Source organism: Eulemur rufifrons, chromosome 14, assembly GCF_041146395.1.
Source record: "Eulemur rufifrons isolate Redbay chromosome 14, OSU_ERuf_1, whole genome shotgun sequence".
NCBI classification, from domain to species: domain Eukaryota; kingdom Metazoa; phylum Chordata; class Mammalia; order Primates; family Lemuridae; genus Eulemur; species Eulemur rufifrons.
In genome coordinates, this window is record NC_090996.1 from 9,654,342 (window position 1) to 9,678,420 (window position 24,079).

General features: G+C 50.8%; 1 protein-coding gene across 1 annotated transcript in view; it reads right to left on the reverse strand.

Moving 5' to 3' along the window:
- The window catches only part of COL26A1 (collagen type XXVI alpha 1 chain), a 145,121-nt gene extending 143,418 nt beyond the window's left edge, over positions 1 to 1,703 (reverse strand). Inside the window, exon 1 of the mRNA XM_069486406.1 lies at positions 1,386 to 1,703. Coding sequence (XP_069342507.1) covers positions 1,386 to 1,543 — 158 coding nt within the window. The 5' untranslated portion in view covers positions 1,544 to 1,703. The remainder of the gene's footprint in view (positions 1 to 1,385) is intronic.
- Positions 1,704 to 24,079: the final 22,376 nt, after the last annotated feature.

Sequence of the window (24,079 nt, forward strand, 5' to 3'; positions counted from 1 at the left end):
GACAGGACACAAGCAGACAGAGGAGAAACCAGGTGGTCCTCGGGTCCAACCCTGGCCTCTCGGTATCATTAACTGCTGGAAATGGTTTCCTAGAAACTTTTTCCCTTGCATTTATCTTCCTAGTTGTAAATTTGATTTTCTTTCTCATAGATGAGATCATGCTATATGTATTATTCTGCAACTTGAAAAGCCTGTTTTTGAGACCATTCTCATATGGAACTATGCAGAGACCACACTACTGTGGGTGTTTGGAGAAGGCCGCTAATCGAAGCCTCGGGAAGTATTTCCAAACAAAATGAGAGAAATAGAATCGCATGCAAACTTTTACGGAAGCACGTTTATGCTTTTCTGGGTCCCGCCTTGTGCAGTATGAAGTGCGCGCTCCTCCCAGCACAAAACACCCCCGTCTCCTGGCTACGAGGCATTGCCAGAATTCATCTTGGTGGTCCTTGGGCTTGGGAAACACTAAGGAGAAAAAAGGACTTGGTTTCTGCAGAGTAATGCGGTAGAAAGGATTTGGAGAAGGGAGACAAAGGGTCGGTCCTGGGTTGCCACTGAACCCAGGGAACCCTCTCTGGGCCTCGATTTCCTGGGTTAAAGGAAAGATAATACTCCGGTGACCCTAGTGGTTTCAGGCTCAAAAGTGACGGCGGGTATAGACACAGGCTATGTGTCCCAAGCGCTGTTAGAGCCGTGGAGGTTGAGGGTATCACTAACTGGGGAAAAGCTAACTGCAAGCGAGTTGCGCAAACTAGGCGTTTGGCAACTTTTACTCGCGATCTTACGCGTGTTCTGTGGGATTCAAACGCGGGCTGAGACGCAGCCCCGACCGCCCGGGGGTGGCCAGGGCGCCCCCTGCCGGCAGAGGAGGCGGCCGGCGGGTCCCCGCACAGCGGGCTCGGTGACCCTGCGCCTTCTCCGACCCCGCAACCGAGCCACCGGGTCCGAGCCGGCTCCTCGTCCCCGGGCGGCTGGGGAGTCGCAGCGGGGGCTCCTCTGTGGCCTCAGCCCCAAAGACGACGAGATCGCCCCCCACCCCGGTGTCGCCGGGCCGCCGGGCCGCCGGGCCGCCGACAGGAGAGGCGGGGACCCGGGCGCGCGGCCTCGGCAACCTCGGGAACCTGCTCCCCGACACAAAGCCGCGGCCGCGCAGGTGAGCGCGGGGGAGCCACGTGAGCCGGTCACCGTCCAGGGGCCGCGCCGCCCAGCCACCTCCACTCGGAGCCCGGAGCCGCAGGGGCGAAGGTTGGAAAAGCAAAGAAAGGAAGGGAGAGGGTGGGCGCGGCCCGAGACCACCGCAACCCCGGCCCGGCGCCCCCAGGCCCCAGCCGCTCTGCGACCCCAGCTGTCCCCAGCCCCCCGCTCCGCCGCCCCGCGCCACTCACCGGCGGCTCGCGTAGCCGCTGCCCGGGGAGCCGGCGCCCGGCTCGGGGTAGCCGTGCTGCTGCAGGGCTGCGGCCGGGAAGGGGTAGAGGAAGCCGGTGGCCAGCGCCGACCCGCAGAGGCAGCAGCACGCCCAGGGCAGGAGGAAGGCCAACTTCATCTTGCGCGGCCGCCCGCGGGGACCCGGAGTCCCGGGCGCGACGACGGGCAGGGGCGCACCGGCGCCTGGACCGAACCCGCGGCCCCGGCCGGAGCAGAGCGTGCAGAGCCCGGGTCCGAGCTGGAAGTGTCTGGGGGGCGCCCACGCCTCTGCTGGGCCGCCTTTTCAAATTCAGCGAGGTGGGCTCTGCGCCGTCAAAGGGGGCGTGGGGCTTTCTCGTTAACCCTCGACGGCCCGGGCCCGAGGAGGCGGCAGTGGCGGCAGAGCCGGGGTGCGAGCTCCGCTGGGGGTCCCGGAGCCGCGTGCTGCGAAAGCCAGACCCCAGTGGCGGGACCCCGAACAGACTAGAACCTTCTCAACTGAGCCTCTTTGGGTCCACAAAGGTGTGTGGAGCACCCGTTCTGTCCTGGCAGTCTCACCTGGGCAATGTTTCATCCCCACAACACTGCCCTGTAGATTGGGTGGTACCCTCCCATTTTCCAGAAGTGGAAGCTGAGGCACAAAAAAGTTAAGCCAGAAAAATTCGTGTCTTCTGCTCCTTGTGCAGGGCTCTTTGGATCAAAGCACCAGATGCCTGTGAGAAGCTGGCCAGGGCTTCCCTGGAATCTTCTTCCTCTTTCACCCCCAGCCCCCACCTGCCAGCTGAGTGGTGGAACACTCGGTTGGGGTGAGATGAACTTGTCCCTAGAATCACAGATTCATGAGGCATCTGGCCTGGAAGGGGGTCGGGGAAGATGTAATACAAGCCCACCTTTCACAGGTGGAGAAGCTGAGTCCCAGATCGCACCCTGAGCCCATGGCCAGACTGTCCCCACGTTGGTCTTTTCTGGGCTGCAGGATTCCGGGTGGTGGAACCTGTGCAAGGGTCTGGTAGGACCGCAAGTTCAGCTGTGCTCCACCGCCCATTGGCCTTTGTCTAATTCTCCCAAAGCCAGAGGCCCTGAGGCTGGCTCGGCCCTGGGGCCAGCCGCAAGCTCCTAGCCTGTAAAATGCCTATAGGACAGTGAGAAGCCATCGAATAGGGAAGTGCTTGGTGGACCGCAGCATGTTTTGTAAAAGGATCGGAGGGCTGTTGTTAGAGGAAGACAGGAAGATGCTGTTGAAAATGTGGTGGGGCCCAATGCAGTGGCTCCCGCCTGTAACCCTAGCACTCTGGGAGGCCGATGTGGGAGGATTGTTTGAGGTCAGGAGCTTGAGACCAGCCTCAGCAAGAGGGAGACCCCATCTCTACTAAAAATAGAAAAAAAATTAGCCAGCAGCAGTGCCACACACCTGTGATCCCAGCTACTCAGGAGGCTGAGGCAGGAGGATCACTTGAGCCCAGGAGTTGGAGGTTGCGGTGAGCTATGATGACACCACTGTACTCTAGTCTGGGTGACAAAACAGGACTCTGCCTCAAAAAAGAAAAAAAAGAAAGAAAGGAAGAAAATGTGGTGGGAACAGCCAGCTTTCGTAACCTCTTGTTTACATAACCCAGTGTGTGCCCGTACTACATATCCCAACTGTACCCTCTTGCGTACGTATCCCAAGATACTGTATCCAACCTCCTTCACCCTCTCCACTAAACCACCCATCATCCTATTCACTCGATTCCCTCAAATCCCACCTCAGCTTTTTAAATGGAATTTCCACACTTCCCAAGTCCTGCATCTCTGTCTTGGAATCAGGGTTGGTCGTCTCGGTGTGGACAGCCTCCTAGTGGGATCACTTCCTTCCTCTGGCCCTCCATCCCTTCCTCAAGGCCTAAAAGATTTGGGGTATTTGGATTATCAAGGGGTTTTCAGTGCCTTCCCCAAAAGGAATCTGAACTGTGCTCCTTGGGCAGTTGGCCAACACCTAGTAAATGATGAGGTCATCCCCTCCCCCCAAGGAATTTGTAAGCACTCTGTCTTCCACCGGCCCCTCCTTTATGTGCACAGTGAGATCTGAAAGATCAGAGAAATGCCATGTTGCTGCAAACTGGCTTTACACTGGGGCATTACAGTAAGGAAACGGAATTTCATTTATTATCTTAAACTCATTCTTCCAGTGCCATGGGCTGCCCCCAAGCTAGAGGGGCCATGGAGAAATTGGAAGACAAAGGGATACAACACTACTCCATATAGCGCAGGATTATTTTAAGACACAAATCTTTAGGAAAAGAATGAAAATATCCCAGAAACTTCAGGACTGAGGCAGTTGCCCGAGTTTGGGCCAATTCTTCATGTCTGGGCCAGTAAGTTCATTCTGGCCCATGTGCATTACTAGCAACTTGCAACTTCTGTGTGCCCGGCACCATGCTGAGTGCAGCAAAAGCTGTTGAAGATGCAAATGGCCTGGTGCTCAAGGTTCTTTAAGCTGCTCTTTGGGAAGGCATTAAAATGGGCTTATGTCCTTCAAAAGACAGCAGGCAGACTGGACAGATGTTCTGCAAAGGAGAGGAGGCTCCATTTCCACGGGGAGGGGTAAAAAAGCAAAGATGCATGAAATCAATAAAAGAAGAAGCTGATACCACTGACACCACCAAGACCCAAAGTCTCCGACTGTTCCTGGTTCCCCCAGTAACTTGCTGGGTGATCTGGAGCAAATGCATCCCCTCTCTGGATTCACCTCCCCCCTCCCACCCCATCCCCACACCACCACCACCACCCACCCCCCAACCCAGTGTCTTGGTCTTCATTTATAAAATGCGGAGGATGGCCTGGCTTGTCTCTGAAGACTTCCAGCTCTGGTCTTCCCTTCCTCCTCCACTCCAGCCTCCAAGGCAGCTATGGACACGGGCAACTGTTTGAAGCTGTCACTCTTGTAGGCAAGATTTTTCAGCTGCAGCACCACCTAGCAGGGCTGTAGGAGCCAAGAAGAATGGAGAAGGATTCCGTGGCATCACCCTCTACCCTCCCCAAGAGAATACCAGCTGGTAGAGTCCAACTCCAGGAAGCACCAGCTGTGTGACTTTGAACAAGTCACCTAACCTCTCTGAGCATCCTCATCTATGAAGTCAGAATAATAATAACAGTATTTCATTTATGGATTTGCTAAAAGGATTAAATGAATAATTCATATAAAGTGCTTGGAACAGTGTGTCTGACACATTATAATGCTCAATACCTTAATTAGTATTGTTATTTTCAGGGCTTTGCCGAGGGGTAAAGTGGAAGGATACCACACATCTCAGCCAGGACGCTCATAGGCAGGAGTACTTGGAGCTTTCTCAGAGGACTCTTGGAGCCAGGGGCTAAACTTGGTACATCTTACTCCATGGTCAACAGTTTAAAATAAAGCCTTATTTTAAAACAGAATATTATTGAGTGGAAGGCGCAATCTGCAGTATTTTTAAAGATAAAACGCAGCAAAAGTGGGAGAGTTGAGCAGCCCTAAAATAAAGGACTTGGCAGAGCCCTGGGAAGGGCCGAGTTTTCTGCATCAGAATGTTAGCTGCAGCTGCCACCTCCGCCCCCACAGAGCCATCGCCCGTGGCCTCCAACCACTCCTCCACACAAGAACTTGTCTCTGCTTTTCAAAACTGTGCCTCAGCATTCCCCAAATACATGCTGAAACTTCCAGAGAGGCAGAAGCCACAGTCCCCAAGCGCCCAAGAAATCTAGCATTAGAGGTTTGGAGTTGGGAGCCAGGTTTCAGTGCCCCTTCGTCCTCACTTCCTTGGTGACATTCAGCAAACTCATAAGCCCTCCGCCCCCACACCGAAACTCACTACAGTGGAAGCTGGACAAATAAGGTTCCCGGTTTCTACGGTGCTTTCTCAGCCTTTATGTCCTCAACTGATCACAGCAACACTGTGACATGGACCAGGCAGCCATTAACACCTCCATTTACAGACCAGGGGACGAGAAGTGACCTCCCCAGGATCTTGCACTCTTCCCATTCTGTGAGTGCAAAAGTGCCTTAGAGACAGGGTTGTTTGTACAAAGAGGGATCAAATTTCTTGATGGAAGAAGACAAGCTACATCAGAGAAGTGGGCTCCGCGGCAGTTACGTTTCCAGGCCTTTCTGATAAGAAAATATCGGTCAGCATCCTCCTCGGCAGACAAAAAGCAGATCTTCACTTCTGCTGAAGTCAGCAGAGAGAGCGCCACTGAACAGAGGGTAGAGACTCATCAAGCTGAAGCCAAGGTAAATATTGACCTCTTGGCATGATAAATCCTCCTGTTAATCTAAAACAGAAATCCTCCCCCTCCCCCCGGCCCCCGTCGCCCTATAGGACACAGATTCTGCAGTTCTTCCAGAAGTTCAGGAAGGCAGTGGTAGGAACTGAATGGTTTTCATCCTGATCGCTCTCGCAGCCCGTGCTCCCAGCTGTTCTGGATCCCAGGACAACACAGGAATGAGCTGGAGTGAACTCAAGGTAGCAGAGAGTCACAACAGAGGGGCTTCTTTGCTTTGCTGCAAGCCTGCCATTCTTGGCCAGGGCAAAGTGCAAGCAGAACATGGATATTAAGCAAGATCCTAACTCTGAATTTTCTTTTACCCAGACACTCCCAAAATTCCACCCAGGCCCTGTAAAAGTGAACCCTTCTTTGCTTACCTGCAGGTATAAGCCTGCCTATTTCCCCAAACACTGGCAGTGAACTAGACATCCAGAAGATAGCAAATGGGATGGCTGCTACAATAACCCATGATCTTAAACAGACGTTTGAAAGGGAGGAAAAAAGTGTTTAAAGCAAAACCTACCGGGCAAAGTGGCACACGCCTGTAATCCCAGCACTTTGGGAGGCTGAGGCAGGAGGCTCGCTTGAGGCTAGGAGTTTGGGCTTGTAGTGAGCTATGATGATGCCACTGCACTCTAGCCTGGGTGACAGAGTGAGATCCTGTCTCCAGAAAAGAAAAAATGAAGCCTCCCCAACTGCCCATGCTGAAAGCCCATCTCAAACGTGGTGATAAGTTTACCCACTGGCCGACGTAGCCACAGCTGAACAAATGCTTCCTGAGGAGCTGGACAAGATCACTTCGTGGAAAATGAAGAACAAGGACTAGAGATATAACACGGAGAAGAGGCAACACTCCGGGAGGCGTTGACCTTATGGGCTCCCCTGGCACAGGCATGAAGACGGGGACATTAGGCACAATGAATCCACACCATCATGTCCTCCCAAAAGATGCCCTAAGCTGAAATGGGGGGTCTTCCCAGGGATCCCCACCCCAGATCTCCACACGCCCTCTATTCAGCCCTCGGGGCTCCCATGGTGAGAGGCGGTGGTAAGACAGACCATCCGTGTGTGGAGAGGGAGCCACCAGCCACCAGTTGGACTTAGAGAAGAAACAACTAGGGAGACGTGAGCCAGGTCTCCAAAGCTGTGCAGGAAAAAAGAATTAAACTTCTTCTTGGAGCCCCGCGGGTGAATTCAGAGGCGATGGATGGAAGATATCAGCTGGGGAAACCTTGTCATGGGGTTGTCACGGTTGGATTTAGCTGCATGGGAGCAGGGGTGGGGGTGAGTTCCCCATTACTAGAGGCATCCAAGCAGAGAGTGGAGTCACAGCTGGTAGAAATGTTGTAATTCAGGGGAATGCACGACCTATGGCCTTGAAACTATGATTCTAGACCCCAGAGGCAAGAAGGGGGTGTGATCAACTGTAGGATTTTCCCCACACCATCATTAGTGAGTGGAGTCAACTTTCCTAGTGCTCACCGGTGTCTGTCTCTCCTGTCCCCTTGGGACACAGAGAAGACCTCCCTTACCGGCTCTCCTGCAGCCTGGCAGGACCATGGGGCCAAGTCTGGTATGAGCAGAAGGAGCCTGTTCCACTTCTGGACCAAAAAGAGAAGAATGAGGGTGAGTTCCCCAAACCCCCTGTCCCTCCACTGCAAGTGCGCCCTTTGTCAGCCTGAGTCCCTGAGCGACTGTGTGCAGAAGACCCTCCCCCAGCCACCCACCCCACCCTCTAACTGGCATTGAACGTGTTCCCCGAGTTTTGTTGAGCCATCGAGATGTCAGCGTGAGGCTGCTGTTGCACTGTCACCCAGCCTTTCCCGACTATTCACTAGGACGTACGTGCGGTTTGGTGGCTTGGTCCAAAGGGGTCTTCCCATGCCTGTCCATCTGCACTGTCACAGGGCTGCTCACATCCCTGTCCTTCACTTTCCCACCTGTGTCCCTCATCCTCACCGAGCAAACCCCGATCCCTGGCAAACCACACTCCACAGGTGAACCTGGTGGCGCCCAGGCAGGTTAGACATCATCCACCTCAGCTGGACTCACAGCATCCTTAGGAAGGATGTCACCTATGCCATATGATCAGAAGGGGAGGCTGAGGGTCTGGTGGCTGGGACATCCACACGGTGTCGAGAGAGGCCCGGAAGGCAGAGGAGGGATTTCGACAGAGCTGAGAGGTCGGGAGGGTGCGGTGAGGCCGGGCAGGGCAGAGGTGGGGCTGTGTGCTGGGCCGAGGGCCGAGAGACGAGGGGCTGGGTTCCCGCGGAAGGCACATGCCCAGCTCGACAGCCTTGTGCTCAGCCAGGTGCTCGCCCATGCAGGCACACAGCTGGGGCAGGGCCACCTCCCAAAGGCAGCTGGCGGGGAGCCAGGGCTCTGCCTTGTGATGCGGTCTAGTCCCCGATGCCTTCTTTCTCTCCCTGCCTCCCAGCCCCACCCTGGAAGCCCAGGGCTCAAGAAGAACCCTGTGAAGAGGAGTCGCCTGTGGGGCTGTGGGACCAGGGTCAGGCTAGAGGTGGCAAGAGGGAGCCGAGGTTTCTGAAGAGCAGGTGCAATGTCAGGGGGCTGAGTGGCCGCGGGGATCGCAGATCCAGGGAGCAAAACCCCGAGTGTGGGAAAGCCAGGTGTGACAGAGAGCAAGCCCCGGACCCCTGTGACCGCCCCTCGGACATCTGCATCCTCCTCTCCTATGGGCCCTCGGACTCGTCAGGTTAAAAACTGAGCCCTGCTCTCCGGGGTCACCACCAGCCCTCTCATGCTTCAGTGGGAATTAGGAAAAGCTGCCCCCTTTGTTCTGGGTGGGCACAGCCCCCATCAAGCCCGGCCAACAGGGGACAGGCTGGATTTCAGTCCCCACTGGCCCATTTGGTAGGGCGTCCTTCTGCAGGGACAAGCAGGAGAGTCCCTCAGCAGCCCTGTGGACCAGCCCCTGTCCCCCGCCACCCCCTGCCTCTTCCACCTGGAATTCTCATCACAGTGTCACCACACGCAACACCCAGACTGCGATCTAGTCTCCCTGCCACACACACGCTCCTTGGGTCTCCAAGTCTGTCTGTTCTAGATAACTCTGCACACCTCACCCCTGCCAGCTCCTGTCTCCCCTGTCTTTCTTCTGCGTGGCTGCCAGAAAGCTCCTTCCTAAACACCAGTGTGACCCTGTCACTTACCTGCTAAAACAGAGCGGCTCTGCCGGCTCCCCGTCCTCACAGGGAAAATCCTCACCCCCTTGCCCTGAATTCAAGGCCTCTGCCATCTGTCCCCTCTCCCACCCTGACCCCCATCCTCCCCAGGCTCCAGCCACAGTGCAAGACCTGCACTCTCTCCCCGGGTCAGCATCCTCCCTGTGGCTGCGACTTTGCACAGATGGTTCCTTCTGTCTGGACTCGGCAACCCCGCCAACTAGAAAGAGTGCCCACTGTGTCATGAACGGGGAGCAGGTCCCCTTTGGGGGTCTTTAAGGATCATTCCAACACAGCCTTGGAAATTACAATTGGAGAGGCACTCATCATCCCTAAGGGTCCTAGAGAGGGAGGTGAGAAGGGGCCAGATGGGAGAAGCTCCAGGGAGAGGGGAGGGAGGAAGGGGAGGGAAGGGAGACGGAGAGGAGAGGACGCACGGGCAAGTGTCCTTATGGGGTCAGGGTGGAGTGCACAAGCGAGAAGGCGAGAGGACTTGATTGTGCATTTGGATGTCACCAGGTCACCAGGGAGGGTAAGAAGGGGATTTGGGGCATGGCCCGCGTGGTCACACTGCTGCACCCTGCCACCCGGACAGGGACGTGGAGGAATCACGGAAGTATGAAGTTTTTAAAATTGACCATACACCCCCTCTGTGCTCCCAGAGATCTTTCCACCACCTTCCATGTCCCCAGTCACCTCCTCTTGGCACACTTACTTCCTAACACGTTTGCCGTCGTCCCCACAACACAGTGCACACCTCAAGAACAGGATAATTGCCCCTTTATCTCTGTGTCCCTGGACCTAACAGCTGCTTGCTCCGTCAAAGCTTAATTAATATTAGCTGAATATCCGAGCAAATCGATGAATCGTTAGGTTCATTCTCGCAAGCTCCCAGAGGGAGGAGAGCCGGGGCCCAAGCTGCCCGTTGAGGGGTGGGCCCTGCATCATGGCTTCTGCCCTGGCCGCTGAGGATGCCACCCCCGGGCAGGGTCTGCAGCCAGGGTCAGCTCAGGCCTGGCACACCTTCACACTTAATATCTTGGACTGTAGGTTGATACCACAGTCCATGGTGGCATCTGGGAGACATTGATTAAAGTTTCTTGGACCCTGAGAAACACAATCGTTTACTGTGTGTTCCATTTTCTTTTTATGTGACACAAAAGAGAGAGAGAAAAAATGCAATGAAAATGTCAGGGGTGTCCTGCAGATGACCAGACCAAGAGAAGGAACTCACCATTCATTCCAAGAGCAACTGACACCTATCCCCCTCATCTTATCCAAAATTGTTGAGTTTAGCACTTAAGAAAGGATTTTCAGGTGCTATCTTCAAACCAAAAGTCTCCTGATAGTCTTGGAAAAATCAGCCTGCCATCCTCTTACGAGAATTGCCCATGGAGGTCTTTGTTGTGCATATCCTAAAATACCTTCCATGCCTCTCAGATCTGTTTTGCTGACAATCTAGGGGAAGGCAGGCCGTGTTTCCTGGGGTGGCTTCGTGTGGATGCTAAGATCTAAAGGAAAGAGAATGAAAATGTTGTTCCACTTGATAAAACCTTGCTGCAATTTACTATTTTGAAGTGTCTGTTTGAAGTTGAAACAAGTTCTAGATAAGCCCTCGGTTGAGAAACCAGAAAGAGGCGGGGAAAGTGGCTGGAGTGGAATGCTGATTAGACAGTCATTCATTAAGGCCGAGAGAGTCCCACGGAGTGACCTTCGATTGGAAACATTGATGACTGCAGAATTAAAGGCTTTAGGGAAAAATCCTTTCGTGCTAAAGAGAGCCAAAAATTGTTCCAAGGATTTTTACATTAAGGTATTATTAAAGCTAAGGCTTCAGTGGTGACCAGAAGACCCTGTCGATTTAATCAAAATCTTATGGGGAAGGGCAGGACCGAGTAAGAAACCCGTTTTGTTTCCAAGCCCCACGCAGCTGTTTGATTCTACTCCAAGGCACTTTCGGCCTGGTCTGTGTGCCCTCACAGAGCCACCCAGAGTGACTTTGCCCCTGGGAAGCAGTGCCCTAGCTCAGTGTGCCCCTCTCAGAGCCACCCGGAGGCCGCCACCTCCCAGGTGTCGCCACGGGGGTGGGGTGGGCAGCACCAGCCTCCTCCCGCCCAAGCCTCTGCCTGGCTTCCCGGCTGCCACGTCCCGTCCCAGCTCTCCAGCAGGCATTCGTGCCCGACAGGACCCCCGCACAGACACTTGCCACAGGGTGCTCTGGACAACGTTCTTAACCTCCCTGAACTTCAGCTTCCTTCTCTGTGAAGTGGAAAGAATATTTTCGCCTTAGGGCCACTGGGAAATTCATACCTGTGTTTATTCACACGTGTAATGTTTGAAAAGGGCCTGGCCTAGAGAAGCTCCCCAAGTACTCATTCTCTTCCTCACTCCTGTCTCCAATCCATCCCTAAGTGGCTTTCAGAGAAGGTGGTTCTAGGAAGCAGAGCATGTCATTCCCCTCCAGGCCTCCAGAGGGTGCCAAGGGTTTGGGTTTGACCTCACCTTGAGCCTGAAAGTCAAACCAAAAGCCCCTTTTGGCCTCATTTCTTGCCTTAACTCTCTCCCCAACACCTGCGATGGCTCCCTATTGCCTACAGAATAAAGCTGGAATTCTCCTTGGCCTGGCATCCAAAACCCTTCACAACCAGCCCCAAACTGCCTCTCAAGAACCATCTCATTGCTTCCCTTTACATACACAAATCCCAGCGTGAACTGTGTCCCCAGGGCTGGGAAAGTGCACGAGCGCAGATGAGATTGTCCGTGGCTCGGCGTGCAGGACCTGGAGATGAAAGGTGCAGTTCCTGTCCTGAGAAGCTCTCGGTGGAGCAGGGCAGATGATAAGTGAACCCACGGGTACAAGCAGTGTGACACCTGCCGAAACAAAAGCATGTGTGGGGGGGCTGTTTAGGAGGAGCCCGGGAGAGGAACCAACTGCTAGAGCAGCCCATGGGGGTGAAAGGTGTCCCAGGAGAGCTAAGTCCTAGAGACGAGGGTGTGCCCAAGGGGAAAAACGGGAGCGAACGGTGCAGAGGGGGTGCAGCACAGCAGAAGCCGAGGCTGGTGCCACCCAGCAGCAGAGGACACAGCATCAGGGGCTTGGGAGGCCAAAGGTGTCCCCTCTGCAGGGGATGGCGCAGCCCTGAAGGATTTCAAGCAAGGGCAACACATGATCAGATTTGCATTTTGGGGACATTTCTCTGGCTGCGGAACGTAGAGCACGTCTGGAACAGGGATGCCTGGAGCCCTTGCAGGAGCCCTGACGAGAGGGCGCGGAACAGAGCTGAGAGACAGGCGGGGGAGGCGAGCAAGGAGCAGACCCCAGAGCATCCACGAGACTCGCTGGCCAGTTAGTCCCACGCCGTCCCCGCGCAGGCGGCTGTCGAGCTCTTCAATGCGACTGGTCCAGAAAGCGAGTATTGCACACGTGCCGGATTTCAAAGAGTATGTTCAAAAAAATTTTTTTTAAAGACTGTAAAATATCTCACTAATAATTTTTATATTGATTCCATGTCAAAATCATCATGCTTTTGATACATGGGGCTAAGTATGATTGTTAAAGATAATTTTCCTTATTTCTTCTAAATGTTTTAAATGTGGCTGTTAGAAAATTCAGGATCACATCCAAAGCTTGGATGGTGCTGGGTGAGAGGGACCATGAAGTGGGGGACGACTCCTGGGTCTCTGCTCGGTCAGGAGACGGAGCAACGCCAGTGGGCGGCCCCCAGAGCACTGCTTACTGCGTGTGGAACAAGCACCTTCCATCACTTACTCGTTTATTCCTCCCAACAGTCTAATAAGGTGAGTATCATTATTTCCATGTTACAGATGGGGAAACTGAGGCACAGAGCGGTTACAGGAAGAGCCGGGATTTGGACCCAGGCAGTCCGACTCCAGGGTCCGGGCTCTTAGTCACTACGTGGACTTTCCACTTCCAGAAGTGCCGTGAACTATGCCTGGGAATGGGGGAGCAGGCTGGCCACGGGCGGCAGAAGAAGGGAATTCATCTGAGCCTCTAGGGTATCCGAGGAGATTTCTCGGAGGCTCAGACCTGGGGACCGTCACTGAGCAGGCCATGAGGACCCCTGGAGGAAACCCAGCCAGGGCAACTCTCCACTCAGCCTTCTCTCGTCCCGCACCCCCTGACGCTCCACCCCAACACATATGGGATCACTGACTCATTGATTCATTTGACAAATATGCATTGAGTGCCTATGACATGCCAGGTACTCAACGGTAAGCGTGACTTCATTGCAGCAGGAGGCTCAGTGGAAAGAGTACCCCTAGCAAAATGACAGAATAACATCAGGAAGGAAGAGGTCTCCACCGCATGTAAATCCACTGGAAAGGAACCCACCATTGTGTTCAGTGAACAAGACAGACCAAGCCCCTGACATCCGGGTGCCCCCGCTCAGGGGGACAGGCAATGAGCACGGGAACACCCCAGGCGTTACGTTTCCAAATGGCCAGTGTTACGGGTGACGGAGGAACCCGCTTTACATGCAGACACAGGGGCCTCTTCCCAGGGCTCCACCTCCACGCCCTTCACGCACTGGCCCTGGCCCTGTTTACTTCAATCAGGGTCCAACATGGTTTAGAAAAAGAGCCCAACATTTAAAAACAGTTGTGACTAGAATGAAAGAATGATGAGCTGGAAGGAGTCTTGAATCTCATTTCCAACCACTGATCTTCCGATCCCCTGATGTGCTGGTTTTTCTCTGTTTAACGCCAACCCTGACTCCAGCTCTACTGCTGCCCTGCTCTGAGCCCTGGGAGGCCAAGCCTCACGGATCACATCAGTGGGCTCCTTGCCTGTTGTCCTCTACCCTGGGTCCAGCCAACAGGAGAAACTGGCAAGAGATGAGGGCATGGGAGGAGAGAGAGAGTGAGTTAGGATATTTCTTCCCTGCTCCCTCCAGCTTCAAGCCAAGTCTCTGGCAATAGCCATGTCCTTCCACGACCCCAGCTCCCACTGGGCCCCAAGAGCCAAATCCCCATCCCTCATTTGCTCCCTTAACCCATGCACACAGCTCTGTGAGGGCACCTTCATCTAAACTTCTTCATTTGGACTATCTGGGATCCATTCTGTTTCTTACCAGTACCCTGACTGGTGCAGGCTGTTTAAAAAGATAAAGCTGGGACCCACAGAGTGCTGTGTAAGTTCCCAGGGTGGCCACATGTGGTTGTGCAGGTTGTAGACTGCTCAACTACAGGGAAAGCCATTCACTTTGCAATCTATGGGAATGGTGCGCCTTGGATTTATGCCGCACACATTCTGTGTAGCTGAACCTGATGACTCTGAATTTGCCTAAAGTCAACCAGCTACTGAGACTTACAGCAGGGCTCTGACCCACGTCCATCCTGTGGCTGTTGCACCACCCCAGTCTGTCTCTCCATTCTGCCATCTCTCCCACAAGATGAGTTGAACAGAGCTGCAAAGCATATTTTGCCTCTTGAATTCCAGGCACAGCTCAAACCCTGGCACATCGACATTTGCAATGCTTTTCTGAAGAAGAGGACAATGATAGCCCATCTGGGTTCCTGTTTTGCAAACTTCTTACCACTGATAATGAGGAGAACCTTTGAGTGTATTTATATTAAGGGTAGAATGACTGGCACCAATACTTTGCCCCTGGCAAGAGTTGATTAGCAAAACCTTTTAACCAGCATCTCAAAAATAATAATAATCTGTCTAATCTGAAAGAACACTAATCCAAAGAGAGAATGCTTAGTTTTCAAAAAAGTGCAATGTGGTTGGGTGCGGTGGCTCACCCCTGTAATCCCAGCACTCTGGGAGGCCGAGGCGGGAGGATCACTTGAGCTCAGGAGTTCGAGACCAGCCTGAGTAAGAGTGAGACCCCATCTCTACTAAAAATAGAAAAATTAGCCAGGTGTAGGGGGATGCACCTGTAGTCCCAGCTACTCGGGAGGCTGAAGGAGGAGGATGGTTTGAGCCCAGGAGTTTGAGGTTGCTGTGAGCTAAGCTGACACCACGGCACTCTAGCATGGGCAACAGAGTGAGACTCTGTCTCAAAATTTAAAAAAAAAAAATTAATAAAAATAAAAAAAAAATCTGTCTAATCTGAAATAACACTAAACGAAAGAGAGAAAACTTAGTTTTCAAAAAAGTGCAATGATAGAACAAATATGTAATGTGGGTTCAAAAGGGTCCTCCAAAACCCCTGTCAGGAGGACCTCCAGAATTAGGTGCCTAGACATGTGACGCAGTGAGGACACGGCACCACCCAGACAAATTCCTGTCTAAGAAAAAGAAAATGGAATCTCAATGTAATCAAGCCTCTACCTCTAATCATCAATTTGTAGGAAACGCAGGGGACAGAGGAACACGCTAAATGCCATAAGGAAGCAATCAACCACGTCCGAATATAGGACATTCCCCGGGCCCGATGACCCAGTTTCTCCAAACATCAAGGGCTGAAGGGAAAAAAAAAAAAAAAGAGGTAGACTGTGACAGATTTAAACAGACTACTAAATGCAATGTGGATTGGATCCTGGAACAGAACAATGATATTGATGGAAAAACTGATGAAATCTGAATAAACACTGAAGTTTACTTAATCGTAATATACCGATGTTAATTTCTGAATTTTGACAGATGTATGGTGGTTGTATAAGATTTGAACAGCAGGGTAAACTGGATGAAGGGTATACAAGAACTCATGTACGAGCTTTGTAACTGGTACAAATAAAAAGTTTGTTTGAAGGAGAGAGAGAAAACTTCAAAAGTGTAACAGCCAAAGACAACAGGTGGCCTTTATTTGGATCCTGGTTTGAACAAATCACTTGTGAAAACATCTTTCAGACCGTCGGGGACATTTGAATCTGGGCTGGCTGTCGGATGACAGTGAGGCATCTCTGTGCATTTTATTAGGTGTGATAACGCCTGGCGGTTCGGGTTTTTAAAAGCCCCTATCTGGTAAACACATGTATTTAGTGGTAAGATGATATGAAGTCTGGGATTTGCTTTAAAACACTCCAGGGGAAAGAAAGTGATGATGGTAGATAAAACAAGATTGAAAACGGTTGATAATTGTTGAAGCAGATAATGGGTACACACACACTAAATTGTCCCCATTAACAAGTTACCGTGGAGGGGGAGGAAGGGGAGGAGAAAAAGAAGAAAGTACACTGTGTGCTCCCTTCCCCGTCAGCGGGTTTGGAGGCTTCCCTGTGAGATGGAATAGTGTGGTCACCAGCTTGCTTTGTTCCCTTTGTTGGGGCTCCCTGCCACACCACCAAGTGACACATTTTCCACCATCATGAAGGCACCGCCCAGGGCAGCCGTACAGCAAACGGGAGTGGCAGGGAGTTGGGTACTGGGCTCAGGCAGCCTTGGGTCAACTCCTGGGTGACCTCAAACAGGTTCATCTCTGTGCCTCGGCTCTCCCTTCTATCACATAGAGAAAATGATAATAATAGTACCTGCCTCGTAGGTTGCTGAGAATTTGAAATGAGTGGATACATGCAAAGGGTTTAAAATTGGGCGTGGCATGGGATAAAGCCTTAATAAATGTCTGCTGATGTCACTGTCACGCATGCAGATAGCTCCCTCCCTCCCCCCCCGCCCCGCCCCCGATGCCACGTGTTCCCACACCCACTTCAACTTGATGGCCGAAGCGCTCTTGTCTCGTGCTTCCAGCCCGTCCGTGGACTATTAACATGTCCCATAGGAACGTTCAGAATCGCCTGGAGTCGTCTGGCCAGAACTGAGCCTTTCGGTTTTCACATGCTCCCAATTTTCGAGTTAAATTCTCTTGTTTTCATGGTCTCTGTCAGAAACGATTTGATTAATCCCTTTCACCATCCTTGAAAGCCTTCGGGTCAAAGAGATCTCTTTTCAAATAAGAATTTGCCAAACCTCTTCGGTCTTTCCTTATAACTGGCTGATGACAGACGCGAGGTGATGTGGATCCTCGATGCCTCATTTCCCTGGGGGCGCGGGCCCGTCTGTCCGTCCCGCGGTGCTGGGTGGACTCTCCGGCGTCCGCATACGAGAGACACGCCTTTGATTTATGACTGGATCCGTCAGCCTGCTGCGTCAGCGTCCTGACCGAACTTCGCAGGACAGCCGTACCCTGGGCCAAAAGCTTGCAAGGGACATTTAAAGGAATCCTCTGCTAAGACATAAATCCTCATACGAGCACACAAGCTATTTGCAGGGCAGGTATTTAGCTGGTCGGTTTACGTCTGACTGGTGAGCACCACACAATCTCAGTTGCAGAGATCTTTAATGCCTCTCTTTGCAGTGTTTCATGCCCATGGAGAAAGACTGGCTCATAAACCAGCGTGCGATGCTGGAGTCGGGCCAGGTTTTCACGATTATAAAAATCCAACATTGATGGACCCCTTCCCAGGTGCCAGGAGCTAAGCTGAGTGCGTTGGGTGAAGTAGTGCATTTGCCCTCAGAACAATTCCACAAAGCAGGTGTTATCATGATGGCCATTTTACAGGCAGAAAAACTGAAGCACAAGGCAGTTAAGTAACTGGTCCAAGGTTGCTCATCTGGGAAGTGGGAGCCGAGCTTTGAACTCAGGACGTCGGGTTGCAGTGGTCCAAACTCCCTGCACTCCCAACAGTGCCTGTCACGGCTACCCACCCCGTGGCAGTGAGACAGCAACGCTGCAGTCTGAATCGTTGTGAAGTGTTTCTGATGACCACCGAACTGATTGGATCAAACCATTGTGTCCTTGTCCCTGTTGTTGCTGCTGCTGTTTGGTTTATTTCGTTGTTGGTTGTTTTGCCTGAATCAATTGTCTGCCGACTGTGTGTCGGGCATCTCCGTGTACAGTATCTCACTTTGTCTTCCCAGTAACTCCGTGACACACAAATTGCTGTTTCTATTTTACAGAGGTTCAGATGAGATTGATGGCTACCCAAAGTCACATTGCTAGTGTTTCGACAGAGCAAAATGCCTTAATTGGCAATGGCTACAGACTGGGGCCTTCAGCGTGTAGACTAAAAAACCCGGAGGCCAGAACAGAGCAGGGGACCCTCCCAGGGGCAGCCCACAGGAGCAGAGGCTCAGGAAACTGCCTCCTGGTCCTGGTCTCGTTCCCTTGTGCTGTTCTGACTTGCAGGCGCCATGATGTAAGGAAAACCATCTTCCCTTCCAAAATCTGCTGTGAAGATTGATTAGATAACAGTGACAATGGTGACTTCGTGATAACAGTGACTTTGAAGACAGTGATGTAGGAAACAGTCTGTGTTTGGGTTGGTTCCCAGGGGACTTCAGACAGGATTAAGGCCAGTGAATGGGCCTGCTCAGGTGGCTAGGATGCTTTGTGTGGAAAAGGAGTCTCTTCCAAAACATTTCTCCTAGAGGCGCTGCCAAAATCGACCGGCTCTGCTCCACACCCAGCCATGTCTTCCTTCAGCTTGACTGTCACAGGAGGAAAAGGAAATTTACATGGTCAGTTCAACCACAGACTGGCCTGTGAAATGTTGACACGCACTTAGATATCGAAGGGTGTCTTTGATGAAAAACCATTACTGAATGTTTTGGAACGTGACTCCCATATGTAAGTTACATCAGTAGGGAAGAAGAAAATGAGATGCTTAGATGAATCATATCATCAAACCAAAGACAATCAGGACAGAAAGAACATCTCAGGACATTTGGTCTGCCCCCACCTGTGGTTAATTCCCACTCCCTGTCCCCAGACCACATTCCTGCTGGGGCTGAGTGGTCACCAGCCTGTGCCTGAACAGCTACACCCACTGGGCAGTTGCATGTGAATTACCAGCTGGTAACAGAGGAAATGCATCGTAGAAGTCAGCCAATGTTTTCCATGTGAATATCCCTATCGCACGCCATAGGCATCATTAGTTTGGGAACTTGGAAAGTTAATTTTGTAATATACTCTATTGATGACGCTGTAGGCAAACAAAAATTATCATACGTTGCTGGTGGAAGTGCAAGAAGGCAAAATCTAGATCAAAGACCAATTAGCCCTATTTGTTCGTATTAAAAGTGCATTTATCCTCTGATCCAGCAATCCCACTTCTGGGAATTTACAGACACCAGCATATGCCGGAAATGAGGTAATCATTTTAGCGCTGTTTGCAATAGTATCCGGCTGGAAACAACGAAGTGCACGTGCAGATGGATCTGGTTAATTAAAGCATGGGGCACCCACGTGGCGAAATACTACAGAGCTGCAAAAACGGAGGCAAAGCCCTCCCTGCAATGAGAAGGACAGAGCTCCAGGCTACATGGCTAAGTGAAGGAAAGGAAGGTGCCGAACAGGATATAATGCCTTTTGTGCAAGAAAAATATAGTATATATTTATTACATATATTCATATATAACAAGATTTCCTGTTAACATTTGCTTCTATGAGAAAACAATGCAGAGACATACGAGAAGCTAACAAAAGTGGTTAATTACCCAGGAGAGAAGGTCGAGAATGTGGTGGACAGGAACAGGGTGGCAAAAGGGCTTCCTCGGGATGTATCTTCTTCTAACATTCTTATTTTGAACCATGTGAATGTGTTACCTATTTAAAACATGCACACATACACACGCACAAATAAACATAAAAACAATTGGGTCTTGAGTTTTATGGAAGAAAGTTAATGTGCAGATGTCAAATGTCACATTTAACTCAAGGTCTCCGGACTTTCTGTCCTCAGTCATCTGAGCCTCCAGCTCGGTGCCCCAACCCTGCTGTGGAACCCTCCCTCCATCCCACAGGACGAGGAGACCTTGGCCTTCTCTCCCTTCCTGGGTCCAGAAGTCTCCAGAGCCTCCGGCTTTGGCCACAGGCTGCCAAAGGGGAGGGCTGGGCTCTGGGGGACTCTGGGGGTCCCACTCCAGTTTCTCCACCAGCCGGGGTTGTAGCTGATTTTCTCCCTAATTATTTAAGAAGCAAGCCCATCTCACCAAGTCAAAGAGTAATTGTCACAGGAGACAACACAATCTAGTCTTGTAGGAGGGAAAAATGCTCCTTCTGTCCTTGGGTGAGAATGACCCTGGCATTATTCGCTATGGCACCTCTGACGCTCCTCTGAGCCTGGCCAGCAGGGCCGGAGCCACCACGAGGGGACAGCCATACACAGCCTCTCTCCCCTGTGCAGGCTGCCAGGCAGTGCCCCTCCAACCGGGCTGTTTCCGGTCCTAGCCTCTCACCTGTGAAAGAGGGCCGTTTCCCTTCACCCCACTGCACAGGAATTACTTCTCCAGATACAACCTATTAGCAAAAGGTTTAAATACAAGGTATTAGAACAACAACAAAACATTCAATTCATAGCAAGTGGTAAAAATGAATTACCTTTTTTTTTAAAGTATGCCTATAAAAATAATTACCTTTTTTAAAAAGTCAAAAGGTGGTCAGGCATGGTGGCTCACACCTGTAATACCAGCACTCTGGGAAGCCGAGGTGGGAGGATCGCTTGAGGTTAGGAGTTTGAGGCCAACCTGAGCAAGAGCGAGACTCTGTCTCTACAAAAAATAGAAAAATTAGCCGGGCATGATGACACGCACCTGTAGTCCCAGCTACTCGGGAAGCTGAGGCAGGAGGATCGCTTAAGCCAAGGAGTTTGAGGTTGCTGTGAGCTATGATGACACCTCTGCACTCCAGCCTGGAGAGACCCTGTCTAAAAAAAAAAAAAAATGCAAAATGTACAATGTCAATATGTTAAGTGTTGTGCTTTTGTATTTGCCATGTGTTTATGATGCGTTGATATCAGGGTCTTTCTGACCCTGGAGAGACCGCCCCTCCCAGGGCTAGCCACTACCTACAGAGAGTAAATGACTCACCGTGAACAGTCCTTTCTAGGCCAGCAGACCAATCCAGATCCCACATCCAACACCTCTGACACTATGGGCCACTATCCACCTGCCCTAATCCCCCCGGGGCCAGGTACCAGACAACTAGGGACAGCCCCTCCGCCCCAGACCCCACCGAAGTTATTCAGACTAACCATTCCTAAGCCTGCGTACCCTGCCTCACCCATTCCTTCCTGAGGAAACCACAATAAAGGCTCTTGCCCACATTGCCCCTCGCTCTGCCTCCCGACTGACCCTGGGGCTTCCCTGCGTGGACCCCGTGTGTGGTGAGGCATGCCCCCTCCTCTTGGGAACCATAACAAACTATTTTTTCAATGGCAGTCACCTCCTGATCTGTTGGCTTCACCATACCTGAATAACAATAAAACCTGTGGTTTAAAACAGCTTTAATATGAGGGTGGCATTTATTCAGGAAAAAAAAAGACTCTAGAATTATCCTGATTAAAAGTCAGATTAAAGCCTGACCCAAAGAGAGGTGATGCGCCCAATTTGGAATGGCATTAGGAAAGCAAGTCTTTGCATGAATGTGTAAAGGTTGCACACTCCATAACGCAGGTCTCCTAAGCAATGCACAGGGGTGTCAGCCCTTCCTACGCATTGCCAGCTGTAGCCTCGAGTGCCTGCATGATCTAAACACAGTGTGGAAGGTGTGCATTACCTAAAGGCTTCTTTAGGTAATGAATGCAGTCGGACTTTGCAGCCGCCTGTGTACTGTGCAGTAGGCTTCAGTTTAAGCAGATATAATATACAGAATTTTGAGCAAACGAAGTTGAAAAATCAGGAAATCGGCTAACTTTAGCAAGCACAAAATAGCTATGCATAAAATGAAATTTCAGCAGGGCTACATCATAGGGTAGAGGTATTAATCTGTTTGCAATACGTTAAACATATAAGTGCTCTTTCCTGGGGGGAAGGGGGGAAGGCAGAGGAGGATCAAAAAGTTTGAGTGCTCAAAAGACTTACACTGATTGCAATGTAGTGGGAAAGTTCTGTGGGTGTGGAGGGGGTTAGTGAAAAGCATCACAGGAATGTTATAAAGGCCTGTGAGTGCTGTAAGTGATAATAGCTATCAGATATGGGCCACCTGCTGTGCGCCAGGACTTAGGCTAGATTGCTTGCATGCCTGTGTCATTCAATGCTTCTAACAACCCTACAGCATTGGCTTTAGAATCCCCATTTTAGTGATGGACAAACTGAGCCTCTTAATTATGTATTGCTGCATAACAAATTCTCCCAAAACTTAGCAACCTAAAGCAACAATGAACATTTATTATCTCATGCAGTTTCTATGGGTCAGGAATATGGGAGTAGCTCAGCTGGGCGGGTCTGGCTCAGGGACTCCCGTGAGGTTGTGGTCAAGATATTGGCCAGTGCTACGGTGGTCTGAGGGCTTGACTGGGGCTGGAGGACTTGCCTCCAAGGTGGTTCACTCATGCGGTTGGCATGTTGATGCCAGGAGGTAGGCGGGAAGCTTCGACAGGGCTGCTTTTGTATGCTCAAGACATGGCAGTGGGCTTGACCCAGAGCAATCGAACCAGGACAGTGGAAGGCAGAAGCTGCAACCTCTTTTTATGACTCGGCTCAGATGTTACCCATCCCTCCATATCCAGTTGGTTACACAGGTCAGCCAGATCCAGTGTGGGAGGGGAGACACAAGGGTGTGAATATCAGAAGGTGAGGATGACTGGGGCCATTTGGATGTGGATTTCCACTAAGCCCAAGAGTTTAAGTAATTTTCTTAAGATCACTCACCTAATTTCAAATTCTGTCTTATCCAAAGTCGGTACTCTTTCCGGCACAACACTGCCTTCCCAAACCCTCCTGCCGGACACTGCCAAGTGCAGACTACAAGATCCTCGTTCAGCCACATCCCCGTTTCACTGCTCTGCCAAAGGCTTTATCTTCAGTCTGCTGGGAAATACTTTTTATATTGAAAGCATAGCTCAGGCTTTCTAATGGGAATTGCTGAAAATAATTTTTACCCCATCGATTTTATCCTAAACCTAACTTGCTGGACCTCATCTCTGGCTAGAGCTCCCCCCTGCTTTAAAAAAAAAAAAAAAAAAAGATGACAGTATTAATAGGGGACAAAATATTTCTAGATTACAAACCATTTTGTGAGATTCCTATCTTTGAGAGTGGAACTGAATATGTTGAAATCTTTGTGTTGTATGAGAAGGGTGATTGAAGGGCATTTTCATTCCCTCGAGTCAAAGGAAATCCACAATTTATTCTTTAGTAATAAAAACTGCATGTGTAATAATTGGGACCATGGAGGGTCAGCTCAAATTAAAGATTTTATGACGGGCGGTTATATTAAATCTTTTCAACGATTTATAGAAAAGATTTGAAATATGTCAAATTTATTTCTTTACCTTTTTTCCAAGGGAAAGGTTTTATTGCATCGAGTCACAGAATCAGGAGGAAAATGACACTTAGTTCACCCAGCCCTCACTCCTGCCAATGTCGTATTGCTCCCTTCAGGACCCAAGGCCGGGTATTAAGCTGTCTGAAGTCAACCTCTTCTAATTAAAATGAAAAGTCATAAAGCAAAGTATTTCAATAATTTATAATTATAATCCCAAATTTATATAGTACATATAACCAAAAAATGTAAAGCATTTCACATTTCTTATTTCTCTCACCTGGAAACAAAAACTAAAGCCCCCTGGCAAATCTAAGGGAACATTCGTTAACTTCAATATTTATGGAGGAAATGAATATGTATGTGTATATGTTTGTGTGTGGGGGGGGAGACAGAAAGATGGAACTGGCACTTATTGAGCACCTACTGTATACCAGGCTTACAGCTAGGACCAGTAAACCCAAACACGAATGAGAGCCTTCGATGAAGTCACGGGTTGTTAAGAGATGTAGCACACAAACAGCTATTAATACCTCCCAGTGCAATACAGTAAACACCGAGGCTGAGGAAGCCTGTGCTCAGGACCTGACTCAGCTGGCAAGAGGCACAGCCATTTCTGTGCACAGAAGGGACATGGCATCTTTTCATGTAGAAAGAACTGGAGCTGTTGTAGAGCCTGTGGTTCCTGCCTCCCCCCGACATTAAATTAAGATATGGACTCATCACCTTGCCTTATGGTAATAGCTCCAATTGCAAATTAAAATAAGACTATATAAATGGGAAAGCACTTGACGAGGTGAAATGCACTGTCCACGTGGTCTTTCCATCTGGACTAGACGCTACCGGCAGGCAGGGACTGCCCAGACCCATCTCTGGAACCCAGCGTCTACCTGGGTGCCTGGCACCAGCTCTCCCAAAGCCTGGGCCAAAGACCTAAGTGTATCTTTATGCCAAAAGGGGCGGGGAGCAAAATTAACCCCATTTTTTCTAAGTGTGAAAGGGAACAACTTTTTTAGGTTCCTTGAACTTTTGAAA